General features: G+C 40.3%; 1 protein-coding gene across 1 annotated transcript; it reads left to right on the top strand.

Annotated features, from left to right (window-relative positions):
* Positions 1–17114: 17114 nt before the first annotated feature.
* On the top strand, positions 17115–22963 carry LOC311005354 (HMG domain-containing protein 3-like). The gene is made up of 20 exons (XM_083997739.1): positions 17115–17928; positions 18017–18156; positions 18269–18473; positions 18556–18660; positions 18759–18952; positions 19035–19176; positions 19272–19928; positions 20022–20114; positions 20204–20310; positions 20452–20571; positions 20659–20706; positions 20794–20877; positions 20967–21032; positions 21698–21758; positions 21859–21909; positions 21986–22030; positions 22132–22196; positions 22280–22388; positions 22715–22777; positions 22860–22963. The coding sequence occupies exons 1-15, from the start codon at positions 17232–17234 to the stop codon at positions 21885–21887; spliced, it is 2748 nt and encodes a 915-aa protein (XP_083853865.1). The 5' UTR covers positions 17115–17231; the 3' UTR covers positions 21888–21909; positions 21986–22030; positions 22132–22196; positions 22280–22388; positions 22715–22777; positions 22860–22963.
* The last annotated feature ends 587 nt before the right edge of the window (positions 22964–23550 follow it).

Genomic DNA, 23550 nt, shown 5'->3' with positions numbered 1-23550 from the left:
TGTTGGTGAGAGTGTATGGCTATGTGTCAGTGACCATGTGTCTGTGAGGTGTGAAGTGTGACCTCAGACAATGGAAAAGATGGAGGGGCCAGTCCTGAGACTTCTAAGGCCAGTCACATGTGATGTGGGGGAGGTGAACAGAGGTGTCCCTTTGTTCAACGATCAGGTCACAAACTAAACATACAGCTTAAGTGAAGATCAGGCTCTAACTGACAACAACAAATAACAACAACAAAGCTCAAGTATTTAAACTGATTTCAATCACTACATACATTGGCATGGTTGAAGTACTCTATGCTTAGTCAAGGTGCAAGGTAAGCTAACTAGGCCCAGTTACGTTACCAAGTCACGTGAAGGTGAGAAGATCCCAGTGCTAGTGAGGATTCCTGCGGTTGCAGGTTTTGCTGGTCCTGTTGTGGAAGTTAAGTCCAGTGATTGTGTCTTTGTCCAGTGAACTACAGCCGTCCTGGCTGTGTAGTTGAGTTCCGTTGAGGAGAGTCCTTCTCCTTGCAGAGTTGTTGGTTGTTCTGCTTGGCGTTGTGGCTCCGTTGACTCAACTAGCAGACCTTTGTGTTGTGCTAGTTGGTTCTGTTCTTTAATCCGTTGGTAGGCACTCGCGTCGCTGCCAAGGGTTGCTCCAGTGTAGGCGTCTGCCTTCTGCAGGCCTCATGGAGATTGGAGAGCTGTAGCAGTAGCTCCAGGTGAGGAGCTGAGAGGAGCAGCAGCTCCTTCTGAAGAGCGGGCAAGAGAAGAGGGCGAAGAGAGAAGAGCGGAGAGCGAGAAGAGAAGGGCACTTCTCGTTTTATATGGCCTGTGACCTCACAGGTCCTGGGGCCATACCTGACCAATGGTGGGTCAGTAGTGGAGGTTTCACACCTAGGTGTGAAGAGGTGAAGGACGCTGGGAGGCTGAGTTCAGAGGGTTTCCTTTGTTTGGGAGACAAAGGAGCCATGCAGTCTTAGGCTCCATTTTGACTGGGCTGAGTCCCTACATAAGGAAGCTCATTTGCACAGAAAGGAGAGTCAGTGTGATCAGGCATTCTGTCACAGGTGTTTTTGATCCATTTGAACTACTAGCCATGGCTGTAAGTTTACACAGGAGGGACATGTGCCTGTAACCTCTCAGGATTGACACAACAATACTTCATTTTATCTCATGGGAAAAAGGGCAGGAATGAAACACCAAGTAGGAATACAGGAACACTGAGCACCAACACAGGACGAACACAGTCGAATACAAGACAACGGGAAAAGACTGAGATAAAAAGTACGAAACACAAAAGGGAGATTCTTGATTGAACTCTTATATCTCTAGATTGAAAACAAAATCCTGATATGTCCACGCAGAGGCTACATGTTCCATGACATCTTATTTAGGCATCATAATATTTGATTGTTACAATGTTTCAGTCCAGACACAAGCATGAGCAAATACATTTCTATTTTTATTTTACATGACTACATTTCCTATTTTGCCTGAACAAAACAGCATCTACTGTATAACATCTGGCAATACCAACTCATTGTAGATCTGGATACCAAAAGCAAAACAAAACAAAAAGACATAATACAGCATCAGGGAGTGTTGTATTATGAACCCACTCACTTCCCAACATCACAAGCCTTTCAGTATCATTGTTTAATCTGATGTTTGACTGGATTAGCAGCATTTTAACTTTGTAGCCAGTAAGGGTGGTGCAATGTGACATCCATGGGGATCGCAACACTGAATATAAAGATGCTATTGTTGAATGCACAAATAGTGTGTATCTTTTATGTTAACAAGTTATGCCCTAAAGTTGACTTACTTTTAGTCTTTGATTTGTTACTATACACAGTTTCTATTTAAATGTAAATACAGATTATATATCGTTGGGTTTACAGCAGTATTCCTTGTTTTGGAGGAGTGACACTGTTGTTTTGTGCAAAAGGCACTATAAGTACAAAGCAATACACTTTTGTATATAAATATGGATGGATCAATATCATATGATCATATAAAAATAAATAAAAAAGTGCAGTGTAAATGTTTCATTTGACACTGATAATCGGTGTGGTAAAGTTTGGCGTCCTGCTTGTACATTTTGATTCTGAAAAATGAATATGTCACATTCAGCTAATGCAAATAACACATTCTCCCAACCTTGAGTAGAGTAAATGGAGTGTAGATACGATCAGCAATAAATCAGGGCAGTTTACTCCACAGTTGCTTTGCTTGCATATTTTCCCAAAAGGTTTGTGTTTTGCTCCAGGATCATTGTATCATCATCGGTTTTGGTGAGCTGAGGTCATTTCGAAGCTTCTTTTTTTCCCACCCGCATTGTGATAAGGTCCAGACTCTCCATCTCCACAGGCCACTGTCTGAGTGTATTTAGCTGTTTTAAAAAGAAAAACTGAAAGAGATGTAGAGAGATGCTGTGTTGAAACAAAAACAAATGCAGTACAGGCCAAGCACAACAACATGACAGCTTTCAATTTATATTTATTCACTCTTCAAGTCAAATTCATATGTTTATGAAAATGTCAGAAACCACACAAACAAGATGCTGTCAGAACATTTTTCATCCTGTGTGATTATCTCTGCTGTGATAGGAAACTGCTGTTCCAATGTACCACATGCTGTATAATAACCATCCGGCATCAGTATAGTGTCACATATAGGAATCAATTGTTTGATCTGAATGAATATAAAGAGAATACAATAACTAGTATAGGATGTACATGATATAAGACCATTATGAAGGGATGAAGAGACCGAAAACAACGACAAACAGAAAAACAAAACACTGCATTGTAATTGTAGCCTAATTGTTGAATGGTCCTGGCCAAGTGTCCTCTCTCTGTATGATCTGCAGTAAGATGAGACATAGACAAACAGAGAGTTATGTTTTTCCACAGATGTATAAAATGAAGAAACAACCCCGTCAGATTTATGCTGGTGCTGGGAACGTCACACCTCTTAATTATCTGAAGGAGGAGGACTACACGCAGATCTGCTCTTTCACCAATTTCTTTTCTATTTCAACAGCACTGTGGTGAATCGAAGCTCCACGTTTGAAATGCTAAAATGTCCATGTCGTCTGACGTATGTAGGAAAGACAAAACAACAATTGATACATTTTGGATTGTACAATACAGAAGCACAAAGACGAGGCCGGATCTTATTTCTCCTATGGAAAATAAACATCCCCCACAACACAGCTACATGATTTCTTTCTTGACTTGAGAAGAAAATTATACAGTAGGCTAAGCAAGAGTGCACTCAGGACCTATAGTGTATGTGTGTGTGTTAACAGTCTGAGGTGGTTTATGTTGGTTTCTTCACATCATCAGTAAACAGTGTGACCAGTTTTGAGTTGTGTTTCAGGGAAGACACTAGCTCTGCTACCTTTGTTTGCCATTATGCACTGTAAAGGAAAATGTTGATGTTAAAGGGAACTTTTTTGTTTTTTACGTGTCTTGCCTCACTCCTGAGTCCACGACAAGCAGCTAGACACCATCCTTTCGACTGTGTGTGCAGTAACGAGGGAGAGCCCGTATCGCCCGTAATTAGCTTAGCTCAAACACTGGAAGTGTATAGGTAGTGTTAGCCTGCCTCCACCTAAAGTCATCAGAGAAACTCTTCAGCAACTCTAAACGTAAACCGGCGGGCCGATCTTCGTCTCTGAGCTGACAAAACTCTCAGGTAAGGCATCTTGAGCGGTCAAATGCCGCTAACGGGACGAGATCGGTCTAAACGGAGGGTTCAAGCAAAGACGGTTTATTTTGGTTCAAGCTAGCTACATTGAGGGTAGGTTAGCTTCCCATTTCAAAGTAAAAGCACAAATTCTATCGTCATGGTTTTCTGTATGTAAAGGCAACAGGTGTTTTATTTTGTGAAAGTAACCGGAAGTGCGTTGGTCACAACGGCTAGCTTGAGTAGCGCCGAATTCGTCTGAATAAAATTGTAAACAGCTGGTATTTAGACAAATTGACGACACACTGCTGATGTAAACGGCTACTTTCTCGCCTAAACATGTTTGAAATGTCGATAAAGTGATATTTACAGAGTTTAGAGCTAAAATGAGGCCAACACTTCCTATAGACTTCCAGCATATAAGCTAAGATATTTACGGGCGATAGGGCTCTATCTCCCTTGTTACTGCACGTACAGTCGAAAGGATGGTGTCTATCTGCTTGCCATGGACTCTGAAGTAAGGCAAGACACAAAAAAAGTGTTAAAAATGTTGGCGTAACCCATATTATGCTTACAAGTGTTGTATAATCACGGTTGTAATTGAACTTTTTTTTTACCTTGTGATATATGGTATTTAGTTAATGAGTCCAATCAGGACAGGTTAAAGGTAAGGAGAGGCTCCCACAACAGAGTGTCCTATACGTATGTGGAAATTTACAAGGGATTGTTGTGTCCTGTTGGTGAGACTAGGCCAAACCACCGGAGGTGCCATGTTTTGTCATACACAATGTGTGAAATAGTGTTTACAGTTTTCAGGTTCATCAAAATAGTTTGATATATCAAAAACTGATTTAATGATTCAGAAAAAGTGTGAAATGTGTTCGAAGAAAATGCACAGATTTGAGTCATCACCAAATTCCCATTCAATGACAAAGATGATTGTGCAGGCATCACGTGTCAAAGTCGAAACGTCGGCCTCCTGATCCATCCATCCATCCATCCCTGTTATGTATACGTACTGTAACCCACAGAGCACAACTCACTTGTGTCTCTCCTCTTTCTCTCTGCTTCCACAAGAGTTCTCAGAGCTGTGAAAGACGCCCCACTAAATCCTGGATCGACTGAGACGATGTTGCACCCAGCGCGGATGGTGTTACTTTGTGACAGAGCTTTATGAAAATTGTCACGCACGTCCTCATATGCCTTCTGGGAGGAAAAGTGCAGCGTGATGGTAAAGTGCTTGAGCTTCTCACAGTACTTAGATGATTTCCCTCCGTTGTATCTTCCTCAAGATGTGTTTTGGCACTTCATCAATCGCAAAGAGGCACATTGACTAGATATCGACACCTTCTTGAGTTTCTTGGTGATGTTCTTAAAGGTGTATTTTTTTTCTTTGAATGCCTTAAGTTTTGGCATTTTCCCCTCAACCTTCTCCTGTACTGTTTTAGGATTTCCTCTGAGGCGGTGTCAGAGACTCCAGGTTGTGGCAGTGATCCTCTCTAATGGAGTCAGGTTTAGCATACGTAGCTTTTGACGCTGCATAGCTATGATCCTCATTATCGATATCCACTGTTGCAGCGCCGGCAGCCTGACAGATGTCATTGCTAAGTGGAATGTTCCCATTGGCGTTCTCAATGTCACGCTAAGGTGGCATTTGTCAACTGGCAAATCCTTTTTATTGTCCCCTGACACTTCACAAGATAAAAGTGAGGAGCCACTTTTCATGTATTGTTACTTACCTAAATCTCCCCCCTGTCAGACAGAATCTCCTCTGATGAAATGATAAAATGGTTGAGCTTGCTCTGCCTTGAGTACCTCCTGAGGAAGAAAGAACTTGAATTATTATTATTATTTAATAAATAAATATAATAATAAATAAAATATGCCAACCAGGCTAACTGTTAGTCTCTGATTTTGTTCAGCTATTGGCTTCATTTAGATAATTGAAGATGAAAATAATTAGATTTTTCATATCCGAAAAGTGTGAGTGAGAAGAAGTCAAACTTATTTACTCCCACCCAATTCATGAATTAACTATCAAGCTTCCTTGTCAGTATAATCTATACAATGAGTTTATTTAGCTGGCTTTATTCTAATATTATCACTAATCAAATCTCTGTAATATATAGGCATATACAGTATGTAATTTATTCTAATATATTATCACCTATCTTCATCTCTCTAATGTATAGGCATATACATATATAAAGACATGTAGACAAAGACAAACTGAAGGTAACAACAACAGAGCAACAGATAAAACTAAGTGGGTACATACCCAAATAATTAAATAAATAGTAAGCACCTTGTCATTGTCAGACACCCTCATTCCTTTACATATTGAAAATAATTTCTTTCTCTTTTCTTGCCTGTTCTTGTTGTGCGTGTATTCTGGAATTTGATGTTACATTTTCCCTTTAAATTATAATCCCTTTTCCTTTCAATTAATCATTAATGAGTATTTCCAGGCAATTAATTGTTTATCGCTTTAAATATTTTATTCGTGCTGTCTGTAGATCAACAAGATTTTTGAATTTCAGTAGTTTTGACTGTAAGAAAAATGGAAAAAAGTAATTAGTTATTGTTACTAGAGAAAAAGTAACTATTGTGTTATTTTTTTTTATAAAATGCTCAAAACGGTGTATTATTTTGTGACGGCACTTCTTGAGTCAAGCAACAGTGAGTAACAGTGCATTTTGTAGCGCCCTTTGTAACGCCATTATTTTATAATGCCATTATTTCCATCACTGGCATTAAGAGGCTACACACATGTGCACATGTACACACATCTGCATCTACAGCAAACACGACCTGACAGAGTGAGTGATGGCTATCATGACCTTGAATCAGCTGTAACCGCTGACGTCCTGTCGGTTCCTGAGTCAGAGATCTCAGTCAACTTCTCACCCACCCATTAATCATGGGTCTGTGTTTCACCCTTCAGCCACTCCAGGCCGCGTCTCTCCGGGCATCTCCTCTGGACATCAGTACCCTGCTCAGCTTCCACATACATCCTACCTTCATCTTCTACTTCCTGTTCAATCCCAGAGGGATCCCACCCTCGCTGCTGCCTACAGATACCCAGCAGCACTCTGTCTGTTCTGCCCAGAGGGTGTCCACCAGGCCGTCCTGCCTTTGAGCCATCTGCCCCAGGTGTCCAGCTCACCGGCTCCCCAACCCCCCCCCCCAGCCGTTTGCATGACTTCTCCTGCTCCACCTCAGTATTGCCTCAAGGCTGCCCGCCTGAGGTTTCCAAAAGGTGTGTGTGTGTGTGTGTGTGTGGAGGGGTCTGTTCCCCTTAACACTTCCACTGTGGACTACTTTGTCCAGCCCTTTGTGTCGGATTGTCTGCTTTTCTTCCTGTTTGTGTTCAGTGTGCCTGTCCCTGTTTGTTCGCCTGCCAGTTGGTCGATTCATCTGCCTGTTTGTTCCTCTGTCTACCTGTACATCTGTCATGTTTCCATTAGTTACTTCACTGCATCACTGGTTCCTCTGTCTGTGCTGCCATTCGGCAGTTGTCACAAGTGCTTCTCCACACACAACAGTCTGATTAGAGGAACTAATTTACCAAACATGTCAACACAGCAAACAGCTATTAGGTCAGTAAGAGATTCATATAGTTACATTTGATCCATGCTTGTTTTATAGTGCAGCCATGTAGGCCTAGTTGTCTGTTTTTTAGTAAATGATAATATGGAGTTGCTGTATGTGTAGGCTATTATTGAAACAGCTATGTAGTCATTAATTACCATTAACATTAGAGTTAGGGTGTATTCACACCTGCAGTGTTAGTGCGCACTAAATTTAGATCGCACTAAATTTGGTCCCGTTTGGGTCAGTGTGAAAGCACATCGCACTCTAATGCACCAAAACTAGTGCGGCCTGAGGAGGTGGTCTCGGTTCGGCTCCAGCCGAACTCTGGTGCACTAGTTGATGTGTGAAAGCAACTGCACTCTGGTGCGACCCAACTGCCAGGCAAACTCAACAAGTTTGAGCTAAAAGGGCTCCCGTAGTCGTTAGACAACGGGTTAACGCAGACCGCCCGGTGCTCCGGTCCTACGCAGCTCTGTCCCCACAAACGAAGCAGCAGCAGCGGGGCAGCCGGTCGGTGTGTGTCCGCTGAGTCCGCTCAGACACCGGACAGGTCGGCGGGTCCGTCCCTCGGGTCCGCGGAGGAGCTGATTACCGAGCTGCAGCAGCAGAGGTCCCCCCGTGTTTAACGTTTAACCGGGAACTAACGGGACCGAGCTGGGTGAACGCAACCGGAAACCAGCCGGAAGTACCAAACAGAGTTATACATGCAAACAATATAGAAATAAATGACCAGAGCTACTAACAACCGGCCCTACTTGAGTGTCCATCATTAAAGTTTTATCAATCAGCGCTTCCAGATTTCAACCGGTAGTCATGGAGACATGACACTCTCCAAGTTTGGTCCCGAGTGACAAAAAGCAGGTGTGAAAGCAACCGCACTAACTGAAAAATGAAACAATGTATCATTTTAACATTTGGTGTGTGAAAACACCCTTAGTTTCTGATCACCTTCAAGTCTTTTTTGTGTACAGGAACCATGGGTATGGCATAGACAGTCAATGAGGACAACTGAAATGATGCTGTTAATGTGCCACAACCTTCCAAGCTAGTCTCACTCAACACCGGCTGATGTGAGCCATCATATTTAATTCATCTTTAAGATCGTTGTAGTATAAGACAATGTAAAAAAACAACATAAACATTTTATTTCAAAATGAATGTATTTGCTTTGAACAGTAATGAGTTCAGAACTGTAGCCCTCTATCTCAAACAGTAGCAGTGTGTTTCCTGCTTTAGACTCTGCTAATTTCACATGATTACAATACAGTATTACATCATTCCAGAATTAACACACTTACAGTCAGATGTTTTATTTTGTTAGAGCTAAAAAGCAGTTAATTGGAAAATTGCCCCCTGGAGTGTAATCAGTGTAACGAGGCACCTGTAGCAGACAACATATTAGCATTCTCTGCATTTTTTACTGATTGACCTTCCCAGTGCACCTGCTTTTGATCAAGCTCTAATTAAAACTCTGATTCTGATTAGTATCAGAAACAGCTCCCAAAGGCCCTTCAAAAGTCTGAAATAGAACTAAAATCATTCATCCAGACATAAGGACTTTATTTGTGTTACAAATCAATTATTCAATAGTCTTAAAAATGCTAAAACGTGCAAATTATGATTTTATGAATCACTGAAATTTCAACATTGCAATTGAAAATCTCAGAATTATTTGCTACAACATTTCTTTTAAATAATTTACCCAATGCCATTAACATCATGCAGATCAGGGTAATAAGTACCACATTTACTGTATTTGTTTGTTTGTTGGACATGCTAATTTTTTTTTTAGCACGAGTGGTACCAGCACAAACTTTATTGTACACAAGTACTTCAAACATTTGAGTAAAGTTGTGGAAAACTGTCATTGATGCAGAGTTTTTTCCCTTTTGGTTGGTGACAATTTGAGTGGCATAACAAAGTCAGAAAACATCCTCTATCTAATTTACCTTAAGCTGAAGGACTGTAAGAGAAGAGCCAAGAAGAACAAATGCAGCATTTCTTATGAAGGATGGAGGATTATGGTCCAGAAATGTTTATTAAGCCTGTGAATATTCTCATTTGTCCAGGTCATAGTTATCTCAAGAAAATTTAAATTGAAAGCAACTGGACTTGGTTATTTGTCTAGGAAGACGTTTCACCTCTCATCCAAGAGGCTTCATCAGTTCATGTATGATTTAGTAGGATTAAAGATATGGAAATGACAGTAAAGTGGGCTTATAAATGCATTGTTGTCATGAGACTAATTCAAATGTTTTACATGTAGTATGATGAGTTAATGGTTAATGAAGGTTAGTAGGAGGTTGTTGGAGCTGGAGGTTGTTGGAGCTTTGTCACACAGTCCTGACAAAGCAGAATAGCTGAGGTATTGCTTAAATGTAACTATTAATCTAGAAATGAATATTTAACTTAAGATTTTAAACTAGGTTTTCTGAGACTGAGGTATGTTTTGACTGAATGAACACCCCCTACATTCTATAATGCAGGTTACCAGCCTTTCACAGGTAGGTCTACATACAGTTAGCATAGTGCTACTGAGCACAACATGAAAACAAATGTTAAGAACTTAAAACACACACTCATACTTTGCTTTTTTGTGTATTTTAGAATAGAGTAGAATACTTAATTGTTATTGCAAGCAATATACAATGACATTTGTTTAAAAAAAAAAAAAAAACTTTCCAGGGCCCTTGATTTACAAAATGAACAACATGCTGAAACTAGCAATTGAAACTATGTGGAAAATGTTTACTGATAATAAATCAGGCAAGAAGCAGGGGCATTCTCTCACAGACTTCAACACAATCTCATTTATTCTAGCAATTAAGTTACACCCTGCCAGCCATCAGAAAGAATGTGTGTTTTGCACTGATGTCACGTTTATTTCCATACAACACCGACTCCATGTTTCACCCTGAAATAAGTGCACTTTTAACAGATTAGAGCTTGAGACAAATGAGAAGCAGCAAGCATGACCTCAGTCAAATGTAGAACGTCTCAACTGACTCCGAGGCCAGGTGCATGAGTGCTGGTGATGATTACCTCAACAGCCTTAACGTCAGGCTATCCTCTTCACTCCAGCCACTCCAATCACTGGGCTTTCTTTCTGAAGGGCCAGTGGGATGGTCTCCTAAGTCTCGGGTAACAGGGCACTTGTCAAAAAAACACAGGGAGCAGGCTTTAGAGCACAGGTTCTGGGATGACTAAGCTGTGGAAGAAATCAGTGCTCCACGTTGGGCTCCAACTAACCATCTATTGGCTGTTAAGTGCTCTCTCCAGTGAATGAAACAAGGTAGGCTCGATCTCAACTCCAGGATGCTGATGTGCCTGAAGCCCTGCTGGTCTTTAGTCGTGATTCGTGAATATGAGCCACTGGGACCTGAAGCCCAATTGATATGCAGGTGATGCATGAGCGGAACATTACAGGGAATAATTTGGTCTGGTGTGAGTGTGCTGCTCAATCATACCATAGCACATGTAGCAAGACAGCAACAGGAAGCTTGAAAGACTGTGAAGGAAATCAAAGCCTCTTTTGGACTGAAGTCGAGAGAAACGGCAGATGTAATAAAAACATTAGCTTTTTTACTGTATATGCCATACATTTCAAAATCAGGCAAAGGCAGGCAACTTCACAGATTTGCATCAGCAGTTCAACATTTCAACAAGTCAGGAAAAGTTACTGTGAGAGGCCATATTGCATACTACTGAAGAGAAGTTCAGGGCATCTTGCAACACACCAGATGATGGATGTACGTAGGAAATCTAGCAGTTGCATGTGTGACTGTTCCAATGCTATTGAACTCTTTTTATGTAACACGAGTCATCTGTCATCTTGTCACCCTAAAAGTAGAAAAAAAAAAAAGAAAAAAAAATTACAAACTGCACTGTTATAAATTTCTAAGTCAACAGAGACAGGTGTATTTTTATTCCTAAAGTAAAGTCCTGTTCCAAAGATAGCTTGTTGTATAGATAGTGGTACACAAATGCCAATACAAAATATAGATGTAATTTAATTCTGATGCAACTGTGATGAGAGTAAATCCTATTTCAACTTCAACTTTGATCATCTTTGACCCAAAATTTAGCAACATTTAGGATGGGAAGCTGCCACTATTCGTTCTTAAGGGGACCAATAGCAGCAAAGCACCAAATGGATAAAGCTACAGTACTGTAGTTTTTTTAGCTGTGTCGTATCATTGAAATGCCAGGGACAGGTAAATGAGCAATAGGCAAACAAAAAAGCTTCTGGGGCTACTGCGAGTGTGTTGACCATTTACAAATTTCATTCTATAGTGAGACAGTGGCGTAAAGCTCAGTAATCCACTCTGTTTATCTCCGCTAGTCTCAACAGAAATGAGAAAGGTAACCAGCTAGGATCAATGCTACTTTGACATGTTGCAGCTTGAGCTAAATATTTTTGTTTAAATCCTGGATTCATGAATTTACTCTATAAATCTACAAAGGTGAAAGGACAAGCTGTGTTATTAAAGCTAATGCATCTATGGATGACCATAGACTAAATGCTATTGTAGTTACATTCATGCAATGTTTTGTGCTAACACTGTTTTATTATTCTGTTTCTAGCTGTACAGTATATTCATCAAGTTTACCATGCACATTTACTTAAACCTATTACAGTTAAGTCTAATACAGCTAGCTACAGAAAGCTAGAGGCATGTTGTTGATATGCAAAATCCTCATTTATATAAATGTGATGGTCAAAATAGAAAAGGTTTACACACTACATCCTGCAACTTCATCAACTTTTTATTATCATACAGTATTATGAGCTTCATGAACAGTATGTTATGGTAACTTTTTCTATCTTTACATTCTAAGACAGTCTCAGACATTTGGGTAATATATCTATAGTACACTGAAAGGTTTTGGGGTAGATATGTCTACAATAGAAGCATTCATACAAAAACATACATATCAATGAATATATTTGCACCAACCTCTAACATGTCACATATTTTGTGGGTGTTCATGTATGGTCATTCACTTGATCTACATGATCACATTTCAATATGGCAAATTAACTAACATCAGCCACTTTTCTGTTGTTGTCAGTTGCCTCAACTGTCTATTGATTTCAGTTGTTGATGTATTTAACTATATTTGGAATTTGGATATAGAATACTAATGACTTAAATTAGAATGACTTTGTTACTAGGTGTGATAAAAAATATAAGGTGACAAACACAAAATAGTGCTACTTTCCAGGCACTAAAAAACAGATGGTCTCTCATATTATTTATGAGTGGAGACGTGATTAGGTGTTGGGAAATATGTGCAATTGTGTACAATGCATTTTACCTCGTGCTCTGCAGGAGTGGTGGCTACGTGATATAATTAGGTCAGGGTAAATTGGGATGCCTGCATGTTTTATTTTGTACACATAGAAGCACAGTTAAAAGTATCCACATGTCAACTTGAGCTGTTCCAGTCTGGCCAGAAACGAAGAAGTGAATCAAATTGAAGGCTGAATGATGCACCTGGCCCATTGGTCTATGCAGACACAGATGTGCCCCAAATACCTAATGCAGACATTTCAGCATCACATTATCCAGAGAAACTGTCCACTGCTCAGGATTTCTGTCAAATTTTGTTTTCCTCTCCCTGTTTCACATTCACCACTTTCACAGAGACACTGACAAACCTAAAAACACACGCTTAACTGACACTCATACAAGGACACATTATAACCAACTGTCACACCCACGTATAGGCTGCACTTCTAAAAGCTAGTACAATTATCTGCCATCAGGAGCTTGGAGCTGCTCTGAAAGCAGAGCAGGACCTTGAGGATGTGAGCTCTGTCTGAAAAGCACAATCATGCCTCGCTGAGCCGGGCGCCAACTGTGAGTCCAACGTTTTATTAACCCCTTTGCTGGTTTCATGAAGGCCTACAAGCGAGGTGGGTCTTCAGCTATCCGGAGGGGCCCCGGTGATCGATTTTCCACATAGTTGACCCCTACGGAGGAGCACCAGCTGATTGATGCTGAAAACCAAAGTTGCTTTAGATGCTGTACAGTGAAGTGAGAACTCACTGCACATGCTGCCACTGACTGCTGCTCTGTTTAATAGTTCATTTGATCCACTGACACAATGTACACATTTAAGTGCTTTGGTGTTAATGATGTGGTACAATAGAACTGTCAGTGTGTCTGTGTGTTTTCAATTTTATTTTCTTAAAGAGAGTTTGCTTTTGGTTTTAAAAGAGTCTCATATTAATGTGGATGAATCTACGTTACCCACACTTATTAATGGCTCCATTTTCGATCTCTTTATAATTATTTTGTTATTATTATTAGTGGTCGGCTCGCCCAGCATTTCCGAGTTTCGGTTTCCCAGACGCTGCCCGGCGGGTCATGGGAATAACGCCGCCGAATCACCATTTATGGTCGGAACTACGACGGTATCCGATCGTCTTCAAACCTCTGACTTTCATTCTTGATGAATTAAAACATTCTCTGCAAATGTTTTCACTTTCTTCTGTCTTGCGCTGGTCTAAGAATTTCACCGTATGTGCGGAGGCTCATGGGCAATGTAGTGAAAACACTTCACTTAACGAAACTCCCCGTAGTCCCTTTAATAAATCCATATTTTATTATCCCAGGCTTGTTTTAGTTGTTAGAAACTGGATGGTTTGCCTTTGTGTTTGTGTTGGTTGATGTATAGTTGTTGTATCTTTAGGTTTGTGATTGGAAGAAGCAGATATATCCCTTGTGTGTGTGTGTGTGTGTGTGTGTGTGTGTGTGTGTGTGTGTGTGTGTGTGTGTGTGTGTGTGTGTGTGTGTGTGTGTGTGTAAAAGTTCAATAAAGATAATAAGCGAAAAAAAAAAGTACACCTTTCATACTTTATGACTAAGCTATGTCCAGAGGATGAAAGGAGTCGGGTCCTTGAGGGGACAGAAATGACTATTCGGGCTTCTTTTCCTGACCATACAAAACTATATTTCCTTGTCACATCATTGTGTGTTTAACCTTACCTCCTCTCTGGCTCAACTGCCCCGCCCCCTGCCGCTGACCACCACATGAGTTAAAGTGTGATGATTAAGCAGAATTTCTATTGTATAAGTCCATATTTCGTTTTTTAGGATTCCTATACTCTACCTTTAAATCATCAGAATCAATTCTACTGTGAAACAAATATAAGAGTCCATGAAGCAGAAAGACTGAACGCCTTCAATCCACTAACATTAACATAATTTATGACTGTGGCTTCTCGCCATCATTAGCTCGCTCTCCAGCTGACAGCTGACTTCGTCCACCACGGCTGAATTAGCAAACAGCACGGAGACGGTTCCACTGGAGCTCAGCTCAGCTTTCACGCACCAGCATCATGTCAACTGGACATGCGGCAGTTTAGGCTTTTTATGGACATGCCCCTCCTCTGGCTCACTGTTCACCAAGCAACGCTGAAAATTAGCAACATTTGTGCACCTCATTCAAATGGGTCATCAATTTTGCTGTAACACTGGCAACTGATTCAAACTATGTGTTTGGACCAAAGTCCAATAAAACAGAAGGGGTGTTAATTGCACATAAAAATCAATTAATTTTAAAATAAACAAAATGAACATAATAACACACAAAAATATGACTTTCTCCTAACATTAAATGAGAAGCTTGTATGATCCAAAAAAGACAACATGGAGTGCATAAAAATATAATGATTTAATGAAATGAAATTACAGTGAGGGTGAAGCACACTAGCCTGACTCTCGCCAGACCCTTGTAGTTCCGCAAAGCTCCACCAGAGGCGCTACGCTCAGCTTCACACAAGGGTCTGGACTCGAGGCCAATGCAAACTTCTTCCCCGGAGCAAAAAATAATGAACCAATCAGGATCGCCGGGCGGGACTTTCTGAGGTGTGACGTAGCGCTGAAGCGACTGTTTGAGTCAAACAACAATGGCGGCTCGCAGTGAGGAGTCGTGCGTTGGCATTGATTCTGATATTTCAACTGTTTTGTCGAATCTATCGAATATTAATTCTTTGAAAGATGAACAGAGAACGGTTTTGAAGGCATTTATTGTTGGCAAGGATGTTTTCGCTCTTCTTCCGACCGAAGAAGTAGCACGTCATTCAAGATAACGGACAAGTGGTTTATCCAATCACATACAAGATTTTTTTACAAGGCCCCGCCTTCGAGAGGCACCTGGCTGCAGGCCTCCGCTGTGAGGTCGCTTCCGGTGCAGGCTCCACTGTCAGGACGCCTCCACTGTCAGGACGGGAAGTACGGACCTTTTTTGGGGGGCGGGGCGGGGCAGGGGGGAGTGAGGAAGTTTAATGTCGATTGCATCCGCCATTTAAACCGAGTGACACCAGCGTGTCAGTCACTCCAGAGGAGCGCCGGTGAGTTGCTGATTTTGCGTACACAGAGTAAGTAAATACATGATTTCTTGTGTTCTTCATCAATATCGGTGCCGTAAAATAGTAACGTTATAGAAGTCATTAATGATGCAAATTACTGGATGTTACATGTCGGTTTGTGTTGTCGTTTTGAAGTTAGATAACGCCAAAGTTAGCTTTCTCCAATGGCGGTTAGCATCAACACCGTAAGTTCTCAGGGACCCTTTTTTTTTAATGTGTCATGTGTTTGTTTTTTGATACTTGAGTACATTTTGCTTCTAACATAACCTACTGTCTTGTTATAGCCACTGTCACTTAACTACGTTTTTAAATGCTGGACATTAACCCGCACTGCAGCATTTTCTTGGTCATTATTAATTCTTCTACAGAAGTAAGGCCTCATTTACACTACCTGGTGCAAGTGGCCATTTTACCTGTAAGCAAAGACAATCTAAGTTTGCAGGCTGTATTAATTAATTTGAATTGAAGTTCACGTACTGTCATTCAAACACATGATGCATTTTATATCCTTTTTAGATGCATCATTCAATCATCCTGCGTGATGGAAAGCCTGCAGTGGAACGCTGCACAACATGCTGCAGTCAGTTTCACTGCCCCCTTTGCCCCAAAGGCATGTTCAAGCCAAGCCAACCAGCCAGACTTCAGCGGCATTTGGAGGCTCATATTAAAAATGCTATTGCATTTCAAGGTAATGCCATTGCATTTTAGATTAAACATACACATGTGTGCACACACACACACACACACACACACACACACACACACACACACACACACACACACACACACACACACACACACACACACACACACACACACACACACGTATGTGTGCGTGCGTTCATGTGCCTTTTTTGACATTGTCTAATATAAACATTTTCTGGACTTACTCTTAGATAAGAAGATCTGCCGCTGCAATTTGAACTGCAGGAATGGGGGACATTATCATTGTCCAATATGTGAAAAAACTGTTGTTAGAAGGACAGACATGCAAGCACACTTAAAGTCTTGTCCCATACAACCATCTTCCACCTCAGCTGCTGCCCAGTCCAAACAGAGTCAGGATTCATCCTTGCCCTCCCTGCAACCAAGTTCGTCTGCTGCATCCATTCCTCTGCTTCCACCAACCATAATATCCCCATCTCCAGACCTTCTTGTGCAACAGGATACAACCACATGTACTATTCCCTCTGCCCAATCAATTCAAACATCTACCATCCACCCCTCAGCAGACCCACATATGACATCATCTTCTCCTTTGGTTTCCTCTTCTGTTGTACATGCCACCCAAGAGACTCAAGGTCCAAATTCCAAACTGAAACAGGTCCAATGTCCCCTCTGTTCAGTTATTTGTTTGAAGAGAAACTTGGCCAAACACATCCAGAGGAAGCACCCCAAGAAACCGAAGGATGTAACAGAAAGTGATAATTTAAGGAGTGTCTGTGTGGATGCCAAAAATGGGATCTCTGCAGTCCAAAAAGGAGGACATGGCTTTTCAATCCCCATACATGTACAGAGCAAAACCTGGGGTCGAGTACACAAGGTTCAGTGTGAGTTGGAAGAATGCAAGCAGTATTCCAAAATGGCATCACGAAGTGGATTAATTTTTACACACTGTGAACACATCCGCTCTTTGCAATACAGTACAGACATAGCCACTGAAGAATGCCTTAGAGAAGATATTTTATCAGAGATGGTGCGCTTAAAATTTTTTGGTGACGCAAAAAAGTCAACCTGTATTAAAAGGCAAGAAAATGCACAGGCAGCACATGTCCCTCTCTGTGTTCAGGTGTCATTTGAGGAAAGCTCAAAGCACTTTTGTTTTTCAGTCCATGAGCCAACTTTACACTATTACAGTCGCCTCGGGAGGATATTTGTAACATACAATTCATCAGCAAACACATGGCATTGCCCTTGTGCCAAACCAAGGATGTCATGTGTCCACAAAAACATAAGCAAATGGCATTTATTTCAAACCAACCCCGATGTGTTCAGAACAGAGGAAACCAGCACCAGTACACCAAAAAAGCACCCAGATACTGTCTATCCACCATCAGCAGAAGTCTTCAAACGACTTGTAGAGTATATATACGGACATAAAAAACTTCCAGCTAACCTGCCAGATGACGTCATAAAACCAAAAGCACTCACAGACTATGTCACAGAGTTGCAGCCAGCAGAGACAGTTTGTGCACTCTGTCCAGGACCTGTAAATCTTGAAGAGTCATCAAGAATCTCCAGAAAGGCCAGGATAATCACCATGAATGGTGTAATTGAAAGTAAGTAATTTGTGTTTTGTCTGCTATTATGGCAGTTTGTAGAGAATGTAACAATGTTAATGATATATTCATGATTTATTTACACCAGATGTATCGACCTATTTCCGGCGATGTCCAGTGTGTCACATAACCTATAGGTACCAGGAATGGCAAGACGGTCTACATAACTTTGATGACCATACAATATTGACCCTGGAACTTTGTGTATACCTGAGACTTAACCTACAGGTATGTACAGTATATTTTTTATGACAAATACTTAAATATGTGTGTGGGTATATTTGTCTTCATAAATCTTACGTAACATGTTTTTTTTGTTTTGTTTTTGCCTCTTCTATAGAACAACGTCTCAGTATCCAAGGTAGTAAATGCAATTGAAGGCCTAAGAAAGGTGACAATTCCTGACAGAGATGCAGTTCTGCATGCATACTGCCACTTTGAGGCATTGACAAGCCATGACTACTCCTTTTCTTGTGTTTGCTGTGGCTACTATCCTCCAGTAGTTGTTATGGACTTACACAAAAAAGGAGTGTTCAACTTCCCTGGTAAGTCACAGTGTCTTGTGTGTTGGGTGGGAGTTATATCATAGTATTTTCAAAACTAGTTAAATTAATTACTGTTTTTCAGTGAGTGACATTAAAGATGCCCCAGAGAACTTCACTGGTGAAGTCAACATTGAAGAGTTCTGGGACTCTGTACAGCTGGAGATGATTTCTCGTGGCTTTGTCCAAAGTATGTACATATTAATGTTTCCTTAAATTAGTAATTACCCTAACTTAATGATGCAATGCACTGTAGCATATTAAGAATGTAACGTGTACTTTTCACAGGTCGTGCAAAGAACAGCTTCAGTGTAAGACCTAGTTATGAGTACTGGGGCCCATGGATAGGAAGGAACACACGTAAATCGGAGATGGCGTTAAACACAGAATTTGAAAAAGCATCCTCTGCCAAGTCCTCCACTGAAGCTGAAGTCAGTATGGTGTCAGAGGACCGGCTGGTGGATGAGCTCATGAAGCAGAAGGTAGAGTTGTTGTGTATGTATGTTTGTTTGATTTGCATTGTGCAGTAACATCTTACTTTATTTCTTGTCTGTATTTCAAAAGGTTTCAACTGTGCGTAAACTGTGCAAGGCCTGTAATTTGGATGCAAAGGGATCGCGGATGGATCTGATTCTTAGACTTAGGCAAGAGATGAAGACACGACACTCATACGACAAGATATTCCAGAAAATCTGGGGAGCATCTGGTAAGGGTCACATTTAACTGCACAATAAATACCTACGATGAGCTACTTGCTCATTTATTATTAATTTTTTTTTCTTCTTCAATTTTCCATTGAAGGTGGGTGGTCAGTGATTCTCTGCCCACATGGTGTGGTGTACAGTTTAAAGTTTAACCTGCGTGCAGAGTCTCCACGAGATTATGCTGATCTCCTTCTATCCTGGAAACATCTGCCAAATGTCGCAGTTTATGACTTTGCTCGGGGTCTGGCAACTCATGTCAACCTACGTTGTCCAACTGTGATACCTTTCAAACCACATGAAGGGAGATTGGCTGCATCGACACCACAGAACATCACAGCAGCTCAGCAGAACAAACTCAAGATCTCCCTACCATGGCTGACTGAAATGTTGCAGAATCCTGATAAAGATGGGCATCCATGCACTGGTTCCCCGGACCACTATGTCTTGTATGACAAATTCCATGAGGCCAATACCAAAGACCCACAGGAAGTGTTGAGGAGGATCAACCTGGTTCCAGAACTTCAGGGTTCATTGAATAGCCAAGTGGCCGAACAACTTTTTTCATGTATGCGCAAAAACAACTACTTCCTCAATAACATGGCATCCTCAACACATGTTTTTTTGATGAGAAACCTAATACATCACAGAAACAACAAAACGAATGTACAGCTTTTAGAAAAGCAACTACAGAGAGGACGTGAGTCGCATCGTTTGCAAGACATCACACTGGACAAATTTGGACAAGCAGTATTTGGTAAAAAGTATTTTAAAGACATATGTTTTGTTTCTTTGTGGTAATTGGAAATATAATGCTTATGTTGTCTGATAATGATTTCTTAAACCTCAGGACCCCCAGCACCTGATATGCCTACACAGCATCATCCTGCAGTAGCTGGAACATCTCAGCAGCTCCATGTGCTCCCCACTGACCCAAACACAGGTAGGTGTTTGTTTTTTTGGTTGTTTTTTTTTTTAAATCAACACAAAATAGTATTGGCAAGATTTTATGTTAATTCCTTTTTTTGATAGACACTAATGCCTGTGGACCACATTGTGAAACGATCACAAAAAGTGAGAATGTGAGACCATGCCGATCATCATGGTCCTTCAAGCTTCATCCTGCCCAAGAGCAGCTGGTATGTGTTCTTGAAAAAAACAGCTGTGTGATATATTAGACAGATACGTGCTTCTCATCTTGACGCCCTACCACCCATGTTCCTATGTTTATAAATTTAAATATGCTTGCTATGATTTTTTTTTTCTTCTTCAACAATCAGCTTAAATACGTATTGGACACTGACAACCAAGCGGGCGAGCTCATTGTAAAAACAAGAAAAAGTTGCCTGACCCGAGCTGACTTCTGGGGGCTTGGATTGAACAAGGAAATGGAATCAACCGTGAGTTAACATTTGAACCCATTTTAATTGTGAGCTAATCATGTTTGTATGTCACTGCCAAGTTTTTGTTTTTTGTTTGGTTTGCAGATAGGAAATGCGTGCTTTGAAGTTATTGAGAAAATTGCTCAATCACAGGTATAAAACATAAATATTGTTTTCGTAGTATACGTTTCCTTTTTATATTTTATGGGTATTTGCTCACATTTGAAATGTATTACACAGGGGAAAACCATTTTTGTTGCTGACCTCTATGTTGTACCAACCTGGCGAAAACCAACATTGAATGATCCACTTGCAAGCTTACCTGTAAGTGCAACTTATCCTACTGAATTTTATTCAGATTATATTTCTTGTGTATTTTACCTGTTTGCTTTTGAACTTTTCCTTTGTATTAGAATGATGCTTCATTCAGAGATGCCATTGTCATTCCTGTGTGGAAACCTGGACATTTCCTGCTCTCTGTAAGTAGTGATGCTTACTGTAACAGGTGGTTTGCATGTCACAGAAAATTTATATCAAATATTAACAAAAGTATCTTCATTTTCTATTGCAGTGCTGTTGTTGTATTGTGTTGTGCTGCACTTTCACACAATGTTGAGTTCAAATGTCACTAACTACAATTACAGGTTTTGAAACCAGTACAGAGAGAAATAGTCTTTCTTGACTCCAAATGTGCTGAAGCACCATTAGGATTTGGTGATAAGGAGATGAGGGAGCTGATGAGGTCACTAACAAAAACTTTTTTTGTGTGTGCTTTTTGGAGTTCATGTTCCAAAGCTGTTCTAAAGAGTTCCATATTTAGTTTTTTAACCAGGTCATGTTCAGATCTGTGTGACAGCCTTTTTATGGTGCAACATAAGTACAATTGTAGTTTTGTGTATCAAATCATGCTTGTAAATCTTATATTAGTTTTACAGATTTACCAACATTAACGTATTTCATACAATTGAGTCAAGAAACTGGCACCATAAAAAAGCCTTTTGAAATAATGTGTGGAGTGTGACTGCATGGAAAGGGATGCATGGATGGTCTGTCCTGAATCGGAACCAGTGATGCATGTGAAAAGAGCCCATATTTATCATTATATTATTTACTATTATTTATCTTTTTAATGCAACTGTTTTAGAAACCTTTCCCAGTCACTAAATCCTGGCAACTGGACAGAGAAAACTGGATTACAAATTCAGGTAAGAGTATAAAGTATGTATATATTAATAGTTGAATACTTAAATACTGTAAAACACTGTAAAACAATAATTACATAATTGACTTCTTTCTGATATCTAGGGTTTTCCACGACAACCATACGGGATTGACTGTGGCATCTTCATGTTGATGGTATTAATTATTTGTGCAATTCTGTGTGCGTTACAGATATCAGCATTAAACTAAAATTACTATGTTTTATTCCTAGAATGCCTTTTACACCACACTGGATGCTCCCTATGACTTTTCTATTGTAAGTTCATTCATGGAATCAAAGTAAGCTCAAAATTACAACAACAAAACATTTATTATGACATGGTGTGAGGCTTTTGTTTTTTTATCTTCACTTTTCAGATGGACATGCCACTTTTGCGACAGTGGTGGTGTATCATCCTTATGGAAAACTTTGACCTTGGAAGGTGAGACTGCAAAGATTTTGATATTGACTTGAAATTGTTGCAAGAAATGTTTTATTTATTTCTATTGTTTAATCATTTTTGAGCCATGGAAAGCTGTTCGCCCACTGGACAGATGCATCAAAAGCCCTCCTGCGAGGTGAGGTGCCACCAGTGTTTAGGCTGATGAAAAGGAAGGTGGATGACATAACTGAGGTCAGATTTAAATTTTGTTTGAGTTCCATCTGAGTTTTTCTTTTGTTTCAGGTCAGAAACCAGCATTTCTATTTCCCTATTTTTTTTACCAATCTTTTTTCCAATTTTACTGCAATTGTGGGGTCGCTTTAAAGAACATGCCATTCACAAGTTGAGGTTAGACCTTCTGTCTGCAGTTTAAAAATAAAGTGTCTAGATCATGCATGATTGGATGATTGCATGATCTCTAATATGTCGAGGAGGGCACTGCTGGATCTTTTCTTTTTTTCTTTTTGGAGCTTGTGTTTTGAATATTACAACTGATCATTTTGCCTATATATTTTCAGGATGAAGAGCAGCAGGCTGAGGTCTCAGTCAGACCTGCCGACAAGGACACACCAGTGGAATGGGTAAGCTTTTTCACAGTATCTATTGGTCAGATACTGTTGGTGCAGCAGCTATGGTACAGACATCTTTCTGTCTTTTCCATAGGACTCGGTTGAAGATCGTATTCTCCATGATTGCAGACATGCAGCAGAGTGGGTTGAGGCCAATGAACAATTGTTCTCTGCCAAAGTGGGCCTGCCTGATATTCTGTGCATGGGGGAGGAGAACCAGACTGAGGCTGCTCTGCAGTATGGGAGGATTTGGACAGAACAACTGGACGACGATGAGAAGGAATCCATCCTGGAGCCCTTCAAATTTACATTTTTCTCCACTGAGGACATGTGGACATTTTGTGAAGAAATTATGGACAAAAGAAACTGTTTGGCCTACTGTGAATGTCCCACAGATGAGTGACTTGTGTTCGGGAAATAAAGGGCTACAGAACATTGATCATGTTGTGACTTGGTGTTTTTTTTAATGTTTTTTCTCTTTGATCACTTAATAATTCACTTGGATTATACTGTAGATATCAAGAGGGTTGTATCTAGTGGTACTTAGGTGTTCCAGCAGCACAAGAACATTAGCATAGACATAGAACCAAACTATTTGAAACTATTCGAAATTTATGGTGGTTATGAATAAAAATACAGAATGATACAACAGAAAAACAAATTGAAGAAAAAAAAAGTAAAACAGCAGTGCAATAAAGTCAAAGTTAAATGATATTGAAAAGCCAGTGAAGTAATAGTACACAATAAAATTTATAGGCCTATGACAGCTTATGAGATGTTGGCTT

The sequence above is a fragment of the Trachurus trachurus genome (genome assembly GCF_905171665.1).
Source record: "Trachurus trachurus genome assembly, chromosome: 22".
Lineage (NCBI taxonomy): Eukaryota > Metazoa > Chordata > Actinopteri > Carangiformes > Carangidae > Trachurus > Trachurus trachurus.
The sequence above is the reverse complement of the archived record's forward strand: the minus strand, read 5'-3'. Positions and strand labels throughout refer to the sequence as shown.

Excerpts from the sequence above, each read along its gene's own strand:
- LOC311005354 (XM_083997739.1), top strand. The coding sequence starts at position 17,232 with ATGGCATCACGAAGTGGATTAATTTTTACACACTGTGAACACATCCGC. Across the intron at positions 20,115-20,203 it reads CCCCACTGACCCAAACACAG|ACACTAATGCCTGTGGACCA; the intron begins GTAGGTGTTTGT and ends TTTTTTTGATAG. Across the intron at positions 21,033-21,697 it reads CTGGACATTTCCTGCTCTCT|AAACCTTTCCCAGTCACTAA; the intron begins GTAAGTAGTGAT and ends CAACTGTTTTAG.